The 13,298-nt window shown below is 39.2% G+C and overlaps 1 protein-coding gene across 3 annotated transcripts in view; it reads left to right on the top strand.

Moving 5' to 3' along the window:
• Positions 1-13,298, top strand: part of DMGDH (dimethylglycine dehydrogenase) — a 61,114-nt gene that overhangs the window by 32,182 nt on the left and 15,634 nt on the right. For 2 of the 3 annotated variants that reach the window (XM_079916965.1, XM_079916964.1), the window contains exons 10-14: positions 463-628; positions 1,092-1,222; positions 2,497-2,714; positions 4,344-4,501; positions 6,846-6,905. In XM_079916965.1, coding sequence (XP_079773091.1) covers positions 463-628; positions 1,092-1,222; positions 2,497-2,714; positions 4,344-4,501; positions 6,846-6,905 — 733 coding nt within the window. Of the gene's footprint in view, positions 1-462; positions 629-1,091; positions 1,223-2,496; positions 2,715-4,343; positions 4,502-6,845; positions 6,906-7,940; positions 8,044-13,298 lie in introns of those variants that run through there. The other variant, XM_079916966.1, reaches the window with a different exon arrangement.

Raw genomic sequence — 13,298 nt, 5'->3', positions numbered from 1 at the left:
TGCTGCATCAGAATCGGTATCTTAACAAGTACAAGTGATGTATTTGCATAAATGTTTGAGAAACAACAAACAAGATAGCTCTACCCCTCATATATTCTGGTTTAATTATGCCCCCCAAATTAGTATTTTTAAAATGCTCCCCCCCGGTGATTCTAATATGTAACCAAGGTTGAAAACTACAGGATTGGTTAACTTCTAAGCTCTTTTCCAGATCTGAGAACCCACATGGCCTATCTTATTTTCTACTTAATTAATACTTCATTCACTATGAAATGGGTCAAGGGATAGATGAGTAACTTAAAAAATCAAGTAGATTCCAATATGTACGTATGATTTGTAGAACAGGTGGCACTTTTCCCCCAAATGAAATTTTCTAGGCAAAGAGGGTATATTAAAATATCCTTATTCTGTAATTTTTTGAAAATGAATAACTCTTGTTTTATGACGAACATTGTGTTTCAGGCCAAGTTTTCGCCGCACAAACTGGTTTGATCCTGTGGGCTCTGAGTATAAACAGGTTATGCAAAGGGTAGGGGTGATTGACCTGTCACCATTTGGCAAGTTTAACATCAAAGGTCAAGACTCCATTAGATTGTTGGACCATCTCTTTGCAAATGTCATTCCCAAGGTAAATAACCTTATAGGGGTACAAGGTCCAGGATTCTGGCCTACTTAATTCTCTACCTCTTGTTTTCAAAAAAACCAATATGTTATGTCAATTCACCTAATGATTTCTGTATGAACACCAGAACCCTTCAACTAACCAAGGGTATTCTAGCTAATTTTCAAATTTAAATTTTTGTGAAATGAATTATCATCTAAGGACCTTATGACTTTGTTTAGTTGTGTAAATGGGAACCCCCAAATTGGCTGAAGTGTAATTTTTATGACAAGTAATTATAATGGTCATTTAAACTGAAAACTTCAAAATTAATGGGTTTAGGTTTACAGATAGTTCACACAATTGATAGAAATGATAGCATTCAGATGTTTTTCATTTTTGACAACCACATTTTTATTTCCATGTGGTGTTAAAAGGACACATAAGATTTTTATTTCATCCTGAGGTAATTTAAAATTCTTTTGTGTAGGTGGGTTTTACAAATATAAGTCACATGTTAACACCAAAAGGTCAAGTATATGCTGAGTTGACAGTTTCTCACCAGTCTCCTGGGGAGTTTCTATTAATAACTGGTTCTGGATCAGAACTTCATGATCTTAGGTAAGTGTACACCTAGTAAGAAAATTTTACATGGGTTGTATATTGACCCAATCTTGCACCGAGGTTTTGTTTGTTTGTTTGTTTTTTTACCAGTAATTGAAAGTACAACTTTAATTCTTAAAATCTTATTGTTTTAAATAACCTTCATGTCTCATAGAGGAAATTATTTGAAGGGCCCCTATGACCATCCCCCTCCCAAAGGTAGTCCATCCATGGGGTTTACTGGTTTTAATAATATTAACTCCCTTTTGTTAGGCATCACCAATATGTCAAAACCATTATTACACGTTATCTCAATAAATTCTTTTAATAGATATATCTGCAAGGTATGTATTATTCCCAATTTCAGGTGAGGAAAGTGAAGTTTGGGTTAAAGTAACCTGCTCAAGCCAGCCTTGTTGATTCTGATGCCCATGTTTGGTCCACTTTAGTGAACTGCCTCCCTGGTTTTTCTTCTTCCTTTTTCACGCTTTGTGCCACAAAGCTGCATCTAAATCATTGACCTGCCAAGTCAATCCTTCACACGAAGCTTTAGTCTACTATTTAGTCTGCTCTAAAATCTCTAATCTTCAGTATTTCAAAAATACTTGGAATATTGTTGTTTAGTAAACATCTTACTCTGACAGATTCTCACTCTAGTTGTAAAATGATGCAAATTATATCCTCCAATCCAAGGTGCATTGGGAGCCATCTTAGTAGCTTAGCTTTGTGTCAGTCCAGATGATCATTTTCTGATAGACTTGTGTAGCTCCAGGGAGTGCTCAATAAATTATAAATGAGCCCTATCCCTGGGTTCCAATAACTCAACAAGACTCAGAAATTGAAACTAGTCTTTAGAGTTTTAATCTTTTCCTTGTCATTGTCAAAGCAAGTATGTGTCTGGTGGCAGGTGCATTATTAACCTTTAGCAGCACAAGCATGCCTCCTGTGTACAGGTATTAGAGAAAATTTTCCCAAGATTGAATCATCAGTTTAAATGCAATAGGGCTGTCACTATTTAAAAGAATCGTGTGGCAGAGTTTGTTTAAACGGAAGGGTCCTTCCGTACTGTGAAAAATTGCCCACACATTGAAGTGGGTAGTTTAAAGAGGATCATTTAACATCTCTGGGACTCAGTTTCCTCAACTTTAAAAATTAGGTGATCTATGTGAAATGACGTTCTAGGGACTTTCTGGCAATTCTAGACACAGAGCATTTCTTCCGAGAAATAATCTGTTACCAACATGCATTATTCAAGCAGGATTTAACACGATGTTTATGAATCTCAAATGCAGATGGATTGAAGAAGAGGCTGTCAAAGGTGGATATGATGTTGAAATTAAAAACATAACCGATGAGCTTGGAGTCCTTGGCGTCGCAGGGCCACATGCAAGAAAGGTCCTTCAGAAACTGACCTCTGAAGATCTTAGTGATGGTGTTTTCAAGTTTCTTCAGACCAAGTCTTTAAAGGTTTCCAACATTCCTGTCACTGCTATCAGGATATCTTATACTGGTAAGAATTGGAAAACAACCTAGAATAAGGCTCTAAAATTTAAAAGCAGTTACCAGAAATGTGTGCACGCATGCACTTACACACAGCGCGCGCACACACACACACACACACACACACACACACACACACATTCACTTTGGTCATTTTAACTTTGGAGAAAGATTTCTCCTGCCTGACTCTTCTGACAATTTTGTTTATTCACTCCTAGTCTGAGAGAGTCCTTCCATAGATTTCCAATTGTTCCAGGCTCATAGCTAGCTGCCTACCATTTGGAAACGTAGGTAAGAAGGTGGGAAGAAGATGGCTGTTGGAATAGTTGGAAGGGTTGACAGAATATTCAGGCCAGCTGATTCTGTTTGGGAACATTCAAAATGGTCTCCCATTGATAGAGTCTCCCATAGAGAACATCGTGAATGTATCAGGCACCGCTCTTAAAGCATTACTACTGATCATCTTTCTTTCTGACTCTAAGTGCATTAGGGAAGACTTACTATGCAGCTAACATTGCACATAGTAGATATTTGGAAACAGGGATGAATGAATGCTCCCCATTGGTGCTCTGGGCTCACTTCTAACTCCCTGTAGATTCCCTGTCCCTTCACAGAAGACGTACTGGGTGCCCAGGCATTCACTCAATTACGTGTTGCTAACGTTCTGGTGTTTGTCCTGGAGAAGCACCTCACCATCAGCCCTTGACATGAGGAATGAGGCGAACATACAGTATAAAGACCATAGCTCTTCCCTGGGCTTCCGCTGTCCCTTTTCACCATCCTTCCTCTGCCCAACCTTGGCAAAATGGTGACCAGAATAAAACATAAGCAGAATAAAAAATAAGCAGACTCTTTGTGTTGGGTGTCATTTTCTTTGTTTTTTGCCCACAGCTCTAATGGTGAATTAAATGACCAAATGGGGAAGAAGGGGGGAGTGGGGGGCATTAGAGACTATGGCTATCCCACAGTGAAGACCATTTGAATAACTGTCATCAGTTGCCTTTATCTTTTTTGTTTGTTTGTTTTTTTGCGGTACGCGGGCCTCTGACTGTTGCGGCCTCTCCCGTTGCGGAGCATAGGCTCCGGACGCGCAGGCTCAGCGGCCGTGGCTCACGGGCCTAGCCGCTCCGTGGCATGTGGGATCTTCCCCAACCGGGGCACGAACCCGTGTCCCCTGCATCGGCAGGCGGACTCTCAACCACTGCGCCACCAGGGAAGCCCAGTTGCCTTTATCTTTAAGCCTTGTGATTTGGGGGCAAGGAGTTGGGGGTTGAGGTGTCTAAACCTTGAACCCCTTTTCTTGATAAACTCTGCCATGCTAATTCCTGACTTAACATTATGAAGCTGAGGTCAAGGGGCAAGAGTAACTCCTGCATCACAGTCTTTCTGTGTCATGAGATGTCCTAGATGCTACCCTCTGTGTGGGGGACAAGATTGGGCACAAAAGCATCTGTGATATGGCAGGCTCCTTTGCAGTGGGGTTTGGTTGCAACCTTTTTCTGAACTGGTCTTTTAAAACTCAGCAATGTCTATATTGCATAAATGGAATCTCTCCATTTATTGATGTGTTTTGGCTATTGCACATTAGACTCAATGATCATCATTCTTACTCTGGTGGGCACTTGTGGGTGTATTTCAGGTGAGCTGGGTTGGGAGCTGTACCACAGACGAGAAGATTCTGCGGCACTTTATGACGTTATCATGAATGCAGGCCAGGAAGAGGGAATTGACAATTTTGGAACCTATGCCATGAATGCCTTAAGACTGGAGAAAGCTTTCAGAGCCTGGGGGTCAGAGGTTTGAAATGCTAGCATCTTTATTAAAATTTTACGTGTACTGTATCTGATTTTTATATAAGGGTTAGTTTTAACTGCATTAACATTGGCTCTGGCTGTAAGAGAAAGTATGTATTATAAGAAAAAAAATTTTTTTTTTGTTTTGCCCGTGCCGTGCAGCATGCGAGATCTTAGTTCCCCAGACCAGGGATCAAACCCATGCCCCCTGCAGTGGAAGCGCAGAGCCCTAACCACTGGACCACCTGAGAATTCCCCGAAGTTTTATTTAATTAGGGAAAGAGGTTTTTCTCCCCAATTTCCCAGTGGCAAATTCACTGGAATTATGACATAATGTTTATTCTGCCCTAATTCCTCCTGCTTAGCAGAGAGCCCTGGACATCTGTCTCTGACTGTGTGCGGAGCTGTGGCTATCCCAAGGGAGCCTGCCTACCTCACGGGACTTGAGGACTACCTTTCAAATTCTTCCTTCTCCTCTGTCACATTGCCCATCCTCAGTTCTTTCTTATCCCGCACCTTTTGGGGAAGTAACAGCCAAAGGGGTCTTTCTGAGGGGGGTTGGTGGTTGGTGGTCTGGGATGTGTTGGTCCAGCCCACTCCCACTATTAATAATGGGAACTCAGGGTTTCTATTTGTGTAGTTACACACCATTTTCATAGTCATGATCTCATCTACCTTCTCAACTCTCTCTGAAGGAGGTATTATTGATGATTCTTGTGCAAGGGGTTGGCAGTTCTACACACAATCCCTGTTCAAAACACAATCACACTAAGAAATAATAAACAACTTGGTCCAGATTACTCTGTTCTCTGTTTTATCTCCAATATGGCAGGCTATTTTTAGACCCCTTAATTTTTTCAGATTTGCTAGTTGTTTCCTTGGAAGACGTTAAGGTTTTAGGCCTGGGAGGTGAGATAAGGGACAGTGGTAAAAGATGTACTTACTTCAGGGTAGGGTCTCTTGGGTTCAGATGTATCCTCCACCACATACTAACTGTGTGACCTTAACCCTCTAGAGTCTGTTTACTTCTCTATAAGATAGGGCCAGTCTTTCTCCTCCAGAGTTATTGTCGAGATTAGATAGTCTACAAAGTGCCTAGGATATAACAATAAATTTGAGGGCAGAGTGGGTTTGAAAGTGCAGGCAGGGTCCCTTGGACAGCTAGACCAGGGGCAGAAGCAAGTGGACTTTGAGGTGGAGAAGGCAGCCTCCTGGAGCCCCTGAAAGAACAAGGGCCCTGGGTCAAGTCACTGTTTTGCAGGAGAGGTGCTGTGTTATAAGGATTCTCAACCTACAAGCCGGGTGTGGGTGGGCTTCTTAGCGGAGGCTGCTGCAGGGAGAAAAGTAGAGGACGGCTCTGCCTCCACACTCCACAAGGAATGAAGCAGCGGAAGCAGCCTTTGCGGTCAGGCGTTTCCGCGCCTCCCTGCCTTTTCCCTCGGACCCCTCCTCTGAAATGGTTTTCTCCATCTCCCGTCCCTACGATTTCCCAGCAGTGCCAGCACGCCCTCTAGTGTTAATACATCAACCAAGCATCTGGGCTTTGTTTTCATTTTTTTCCTGGAATTCTGAAACTTTGAGCAGGTAAAAATTTTAGAGGTGCTCAAATGGATTAGGAAATATGAGGCCGAAATTTTATGTTATGTAAAACAAGTTTATATTACTCATTCAGTTCATACGAGGGCTGTGTTGTCTTTTTTTTTAAGTTTGGCAACTTTTTATGAGGTTTAGACCAGTTCTCCTGGAGCAAAAGAGACCAACGACAACAAAATAAACAAGTAAACAAAAATCAGGTCTAGTCCCAAATAGTGGCTTTAGTTCCCCTTGAACTATATTGTAATAACTCAACCAATTTGAAAAGATTGAAATTCAATCTCTATTTTTTTCCTTTTCCCTCTCCTGAACTCTGTAGAAGCCATTTTCCTATCACCTGCTTTTTCCTCTACTTATCCCAATTTCTGGATGATTGTAAGATAAGTAAATTACTTACTACCGTTTCAAAACCTATTTATGTAAAATTATTAGATAAAAGCTTCTGAAAGTCTTGTTTCTGGGAAGACATCATTGTTGTGGTATCCCTCAGATGTTTATTATACAAAGAGAGCCTAGGAAACAAACTGTGAATTTTAGTTTCTAATTTGCTATTGAAATAACAATATTTGCTGAAAGGCTACATTTGAATTTTAGATTTAAAAAAATTACTTTGAGGCCAGTCCACAATTTTCCTTTTTCAGAATCTATATTCATAGTGAAAAAGTGTTCTCTTCCCTAAAAAGTATATATGAAAGTGATGTTATTAAAACAATTTGCACTCATCTAAGATTTATAATGTGTGTTTTCCCTTTTAGATGAACTGTGATACAAATCCCCTGGAAGCGGGACTGGGATACTTTGTAAAGCTAAATAAGGTATGTTTACATTCCAAAGTTTTACTTGAAGTAAATCTTAAAATTGTGCTGTTTCATGACAGAGCCATGCTTTAAAATTTAGCCAAGTATGATTATAGGACAAATGAGTTGAACATATATAGTAAGCATTGCTCAAATGCTTCATATTAAAATTTGTCAAAATTTGATATTAGTTCGAACAATTGCAACGTGCTTGTAGATGTAAGATAGCAGAATCCAGCAACTTTAAAGACTAGCTCTAAATTCTAAGATTAAAAATCAGTAAGGATAAGATGTCAGCAGACACTCTTGTAAATCTCGGTGACTTGTGAAGTCACAATTAGCTAATGAGACATAGACATACTGCATTAATTGACTCTCCCTGGGTGCTCACAGCACGAAGCAGCCTCGCCCCAGCAGATCTATCCATCTGCTTATTGAGAGCATCTTTGTATGTAACTGCAACATCTGCGTATAAGCAAACTGACACATTTCAAATATGTTCAGCATAAAACAGGTATTACTGAGAAGCCAATACAGGCCCAAAGAATCATAACTGATATTAACATTCCAAAGGGAACCCCTGCATCAGTGGTTCTCAAGCAGATAGCCTGAGCCTCACCTGGGAGCTTGTTACAAATGCAAATCCTTAGGTCCCCACACAGACCTACTAAATCAGAATCCCTGGGGGTCAGGCCAAGAGATCTGTGTTTAACAAGCTTCAGGGGATTCCGATGCACCTAAAGTTTGAGAAACACCACCCTACATAATTATTGTGGAAAAGCATATTATGAGGCCAATTTATTACAGCCTAGCTCATCTCTACAAATCCCACAAACATAAATGAGGTTATTCCATTGTTATGGTCTGAATGTTTGTGTCCCTCCAAAATTCATACACTGAAGCCCTAAGCCCCATGTGATGCTATTTGGAGGCGGGGCCTTTGGGAGGAAATTAGTTCAGATGAGATCATGAGGTGGGACCTCCATGTTGGGATCAATGTTCTTATGAGAAGAAGAAGAGAGATCAGAAGTTGCTCTCTCTCTACCATCTGAGGACATAGTGAGAAGGCGCTGTCTGCCAGCCAGGAAGAGGAGGCTCATGGGGGAACCAAATTGGCCGGCACCTTGATCTTGGACTCACCAGCCTCCAGAACTGTAAGAAGTAAACTCCTGTTGTTTCAGCTACTCCCTCTGTGCTATTTTGTTATAGCAGCCTGAGCTGATTCAGACACCTATTAAGCGGTGTCTCAGTTACTATAAGAGAACTCAATGGAGGTACAGTTAGCAGTAATATTGAAGGATAAGGATGGCAGCTGCTTTCGCTCAGGGTATTTGTTAGAATTCCAAAATTCCTGTTCTGGCCTACCTTGGGTGCTAATCAGCTAAAGTAAAGGCTGTTTCCCCATTCTATGGAAATATGTGAACACATGAATATGAATCAGGCTAAGGAAACTTTTTTAATGCCCCTGAATCAGTTCCCAAATTCTAAGCTAAGATATTAACATAAAGATGTATATTTATAGCATTAGATTTTAGGAAAAAAGAACCTCCTAAAGGGTTTTAAAGGGAATATCTTTCTGTGCATTTTCCCCATGACTTTTATTTTTATGATGTACCATCTGCCTCCAGACCAGAGAAAGCAGGTGCTTGACGTTTGGGCAGAGCCTAGCAGCAGATTGCTCCTTCTGATAACAGAAATCTTGGTTTAGCTTTGTAAAATAAGGGTGAAAATGACCTGACTCCTGAAAGCACTAAGTTCTGTTGTTGGTCACCAGTAGGTTAATAGATAGCTGACTTTTTTGCTTCAGTGTTTGGGTATTATTGTTTGGGGATAAGGCACAAACAATCTCTTCATGTTGAAAATGGATTTTTAAAACTCTCTTTATGATTATAAGCAGGTGTAGTGTGGATTGCATATTTATTAGTTCCTTTAAATTATTTCAATAACCAAAGCTCAGCTCAAAGCTAATTTAATAGATAATGATTTTGATTTATGGTATATTTTTATGATTTCTGTATTGCTGGTTCTCATTTTGGTGTCATAAAGTTAATTTCTAATGCTTTCATTGGGTGAAGGTCCATGTAGCACAAGGACCTGGACCTAATCAAGCCAGTCTTTTTTAATTACCATGACTCAGGTCGTTAGTGGGCATCAAGCTAACTGTAGCCATGCTTGCTAATTTCCAAGACAGGTGAATAGGTTGGATCAACTTCGTTTCAAGCCTATTTGGTGGTCTCACAACAATTTTATCTTAGTTTTGTAGCAATCTCTAATGTAAAACAGGTTCCTGGAAAACTTATTTATATTATAAACTGAACTGTGTCACTTGGTAATTCAAGTCCTGTGCCTCAAAACAAAAATGTTACCCAACCTGGCTTCATACAACATTTTAAAGAATAATATAATGCAAATCCATATTGCTTTGGAAAATTGATGTTATATGAAAACTGAAGCAGCAAATACAGGGGAATATTTGTATTTAATACCAATCAGAACAAAACAAAACCCTAAATCCTGACACTTTACAATAGTTTAAAATCAATTCTTTTCTTATCCTTCAAAGTAAATATGTAGACTTCACTGCTCAGCCCTTAAGTGTTTCCACAGTGATTGTGTAAGCCATAATATGAAGAGAAATACAGAGATGCAGGCTGTGTCAGAGTTAGGAGGACCACTGGAGATCACTCAGCACCACCTCTTCATTTGAGGATGAGGAAACTGAAGCACAGAGAAGTGACCTAGGTGCTGTCCTGTGTGTTGGCCCAGGTTAAACTCTGACCTCCCTGCAGTGCTCTCTCACCCACCACTTTTCCCAGCCAGGTCCTTTCCCATAATGGGCTTATCGGCCTTGAAAAACTGCCCCCAAATTTTCTGGCAACATGTATCATAGAATCTGCATGGCTACATTTTATCGATGAATACCTCCCACAGTTATGATTTTGTTATAAGTAATTTTGTGTTTTGTGGTAGGATCAGAATAGCTGCTTTGGCCATTTTAAGAAGGAAAGTGGGTGGGTGAGGAGATGGACCATCTGACCTCATTAGGCTGAACTGTTCTTATCAAAACTGGTACAAAAGTAGGGAAAAGAAAACTGGAGTAATGGGGACATCTCAGATCGTAAAGATGGCATTTGCCTTCCTTGACTCTTAGAGTTGTCTGAGCCTTGGTCTCCCTATGGTGTGGGCTTATGTGAAGCAAATACAGACGTGTGTATACATTCATTCATCTAGTCAACATTAATTAAGTACCATTTATTAAACACCTCGCTAGGCCACAGGTCTAAAAGTTAAAGATACAGCTCCTGACGGCTCTCAGATCTCATGAAGCTGGGAACAAATGGAACTTTGGGAACTAAAAGCTGTAGGATGCATTCTTAACCTTAATTCTGAAAATACTGTTCCTCATGAGGAGGGTTGTGTAGTAATGCATATCAGTACTGTCTTGTAAAGAGTGAGCATAGGGTCCTGACAGGAAGCGTTAAGCACAACTGTGAAACAGGTAAAAATAACTGAATATTTCCTGTTAAGTCTTCTCAGCTAAAACCCCTTTACCTGAAACAAGTCATATCATTGTGCTTAATAGTATTATAATTTGTTCCAGAGGAAGTTACTTTTGGGGGAAAAAATTAGTGGCTTTTTTTTTTAGCTGGAAATGAAAGAAATGCATTAATTAAAAGCAAAAGGAAAATCAGCTGCCTTAGGTTGCAGTCATAAGTATTCTTGGAATTTTCCCCTTGGAATTACTGAATCTATCCATTTCCAGATAACCCCAGCCAAGAGCCACAGAGAATCAAATACAAGGGTAATGTGTTAAAAGCAGAAGAATTTTTTTTTTTTCTATAAGATCCCCCCACCCTTTCTCTCTCTCCCTCTCTTTTCCTGTCTTGAGTTTCTAACCAGCGGAAACAGAATAAAACGTGATATATATTAACCACAACTTAGAAGACAGTATTGATTCTAGAAATTACAGGGTCTCTCTTTAAGGAAAGATGATTTAAAGCATAACCATTCAGTAGGCAAAGCAAAACAAAAGGATGGTAAAGAGGCAAAACCCTCACCACCAGGCCGACTGCATCCAAGTATTCAATAAATATTAGTAAAACATCAAAGTGGAAATAAATCATTGTTCACAGACAACCAGTTAGAAAGGAATTTCTAGTACGTGATGGTAGTGAAAGTACCCAGCTCTGGGGAAATTTTAGGTAAATGGTAATAAGATTTGAGGAGGCAAAACATTTTCAGCGACTCTCAGTCCTGGCTGCATGCCACAGTCATCTGAAGTAGGATTCCTTTATTCATGCAATCCTTTAAAAAATCCCAAGGCTCAGGCTGCATCCCAGATCAATTAAAAAAGAAGAGCTGGGGTAGAGACTCAGGCAGCAGTATTTTTTTTTAATTCCCCAGGTGATTCCAAAAAAGATTGAGAATGATTGTTTTTAGGCCAGTGATTTTCAACTGGCTGAACATTACCATCTTGAAGAACTTAAAAGAAAAATTACCTGATGCCTTACCCCCAGTAGTTCTCAAAGTGTGGTTCACAGACCAGCAGCATCAATGTGACTTCAGGATTTATTAGAAATGCAAGTTATCGGGCACCATGCCAACCCCCAAAATCAAACTCTGGGGATGGGGCTGGCAATCTGTTTTAACAGGCCCTCCACGTGATTCTGATGAACGCTGAAGTTTGAGAACACTGACCTGCCCAAACCAATTGGATCAACCCTGGGGGTAGGGTCTGGTTTCTTGTTTTTATTATGCAATGAAGATTGAGAACCACTGTCTTAGTTATTTTAACCTCATACCTGCTTATGGTCCTATGCATACAGGAAAGCAGAAACACAGCCTGGTCAGACAATTGGCTACCAGTTAATATATTCTGTCCCAAATCTTTTTCTTTTTTTGAATGAATTTTTTAAAAATATCACCAAATTCTAGCTCTGTGACCTCGGCAAAGCTATTTTACTTCATTTTCCATCTGGGATTGCTAGTCTGTAAAATGAGGGCTCCCTTCCATGTCTAAAATTCTATGAAATACCACCTTGCACAGTGGTCGAAGACACTTGCTATGTTATCTATATGAGCCACACAATTGTATTATTTTAATTAAGCCATCCTTAATCTCTTACCCATTTCTGTTGCTGAATGATAAAGGGAGAAGAAAAGAAAAGGAAGTAAAATCTAGTCTGAGATCTAGTTTATCATTCTTGAAACATCTGTCAGAGCACATTAAACTAACAACCATTGAATCACTATCCTCATATATATCCAATTTCTGTTATGAAACAATACTCTATTCCCAGCCTAAAAGCTTAAGTGTGCTATTTAGCTGACTTGCTTTCTCATTTGGAAGTCTGTGGAAACCCTGGGCTAGGAATGAATTGAAGTAATTCTTTAGATTGCTTTTATTTTATTGTTGTTATTTTAACAGCTTAACATGCAATAAATTGACATTTAAAGTATACCAGCTGGACACTCAGATCTGTAGAACAAATAAATTAACATGTACCCTATCGCTAGCATTGCATATATCTGCATGAATAGAATACCAAATACAAAAGGTAGAACAGGTCCAAAGTCAAGAAATAAAAATTAAAAAAAAATTTCATATCATTCTAGAGATAAGGAAGATCAAAGAATGTCATCTGCATGATAAAATGATGATCCTACTAAGCATCAAAGAACAGACAAGCTGATAATCAGGAAATTTAAGAGAAATATTATTAATAACTAAAATTACAGTTGCATTTGCAGCTCTATAAACAGATGGCGCGTATAGGAAAGATGAAAAATATAACATGTAAACTCAGTGCACAAATGGGGCAAAGGGAATAAAATTTAAAAATGGAACTTGGAGGGGATATATGTATACATATAGCTGTCTAATAGTGACTTTCAAAGAGCAGAAGTTTTAAATTTTTGAATTTTTAAAGTTCTTCTCAATTTGTTCTTTTGTGGACCATGCTCTTCATGTTGTATCTAAAAAATCTTTGCCTAACCCAAAGTCACAAAGATTTTCTGCTGTTTTTCTCCTAGATGTTTTATCATTTTTTTAGAGCTGTGATTTATTTTTAGTTAATTTTTCTATCTGGTAAAAGATACGGATTGACGTTTATTTTTTAGCATATAGATGTCCATTTGTTTACAGCACCATTTGTTGAAAAAGGCTGTATGTTCAAATGGCATTGCCTTTGTACCTTTGTCAAAAAACAGTTGTCCATATATGTTTAGGTCTGTTTCCGGACTCTACTGTGTTCTATTGACCTATTTATCTTTCTTGATAATGATACCATACTGTCTTGATTACTGTAGCTTAAATGAGGTTGTGATAGTCGCGCAACTTTGCTGTTCTTTTACAATGTTGTTTTAGTTATTGTACGTCCTTTGAATTTCCGTGAATCAAAAAGCTTGCTG

This window comes from Stenella coeruleoalba (genome assembly GCF_951394435.1).
Source record: "Stenella coeruleoalba genome assembly, chromosome: 3".
Classification (NCBI taxonomy): Eukaryota; Metazoa; Chordata; class Mammalia; order Artiodactyla; family Delphinidae; genus Stenella; species Stenella coeruleoalba.
Note: the sequence above shows the minus strand (reverse complement) of the source record. Positions and strands in the feature narration are given on the sequence as shown.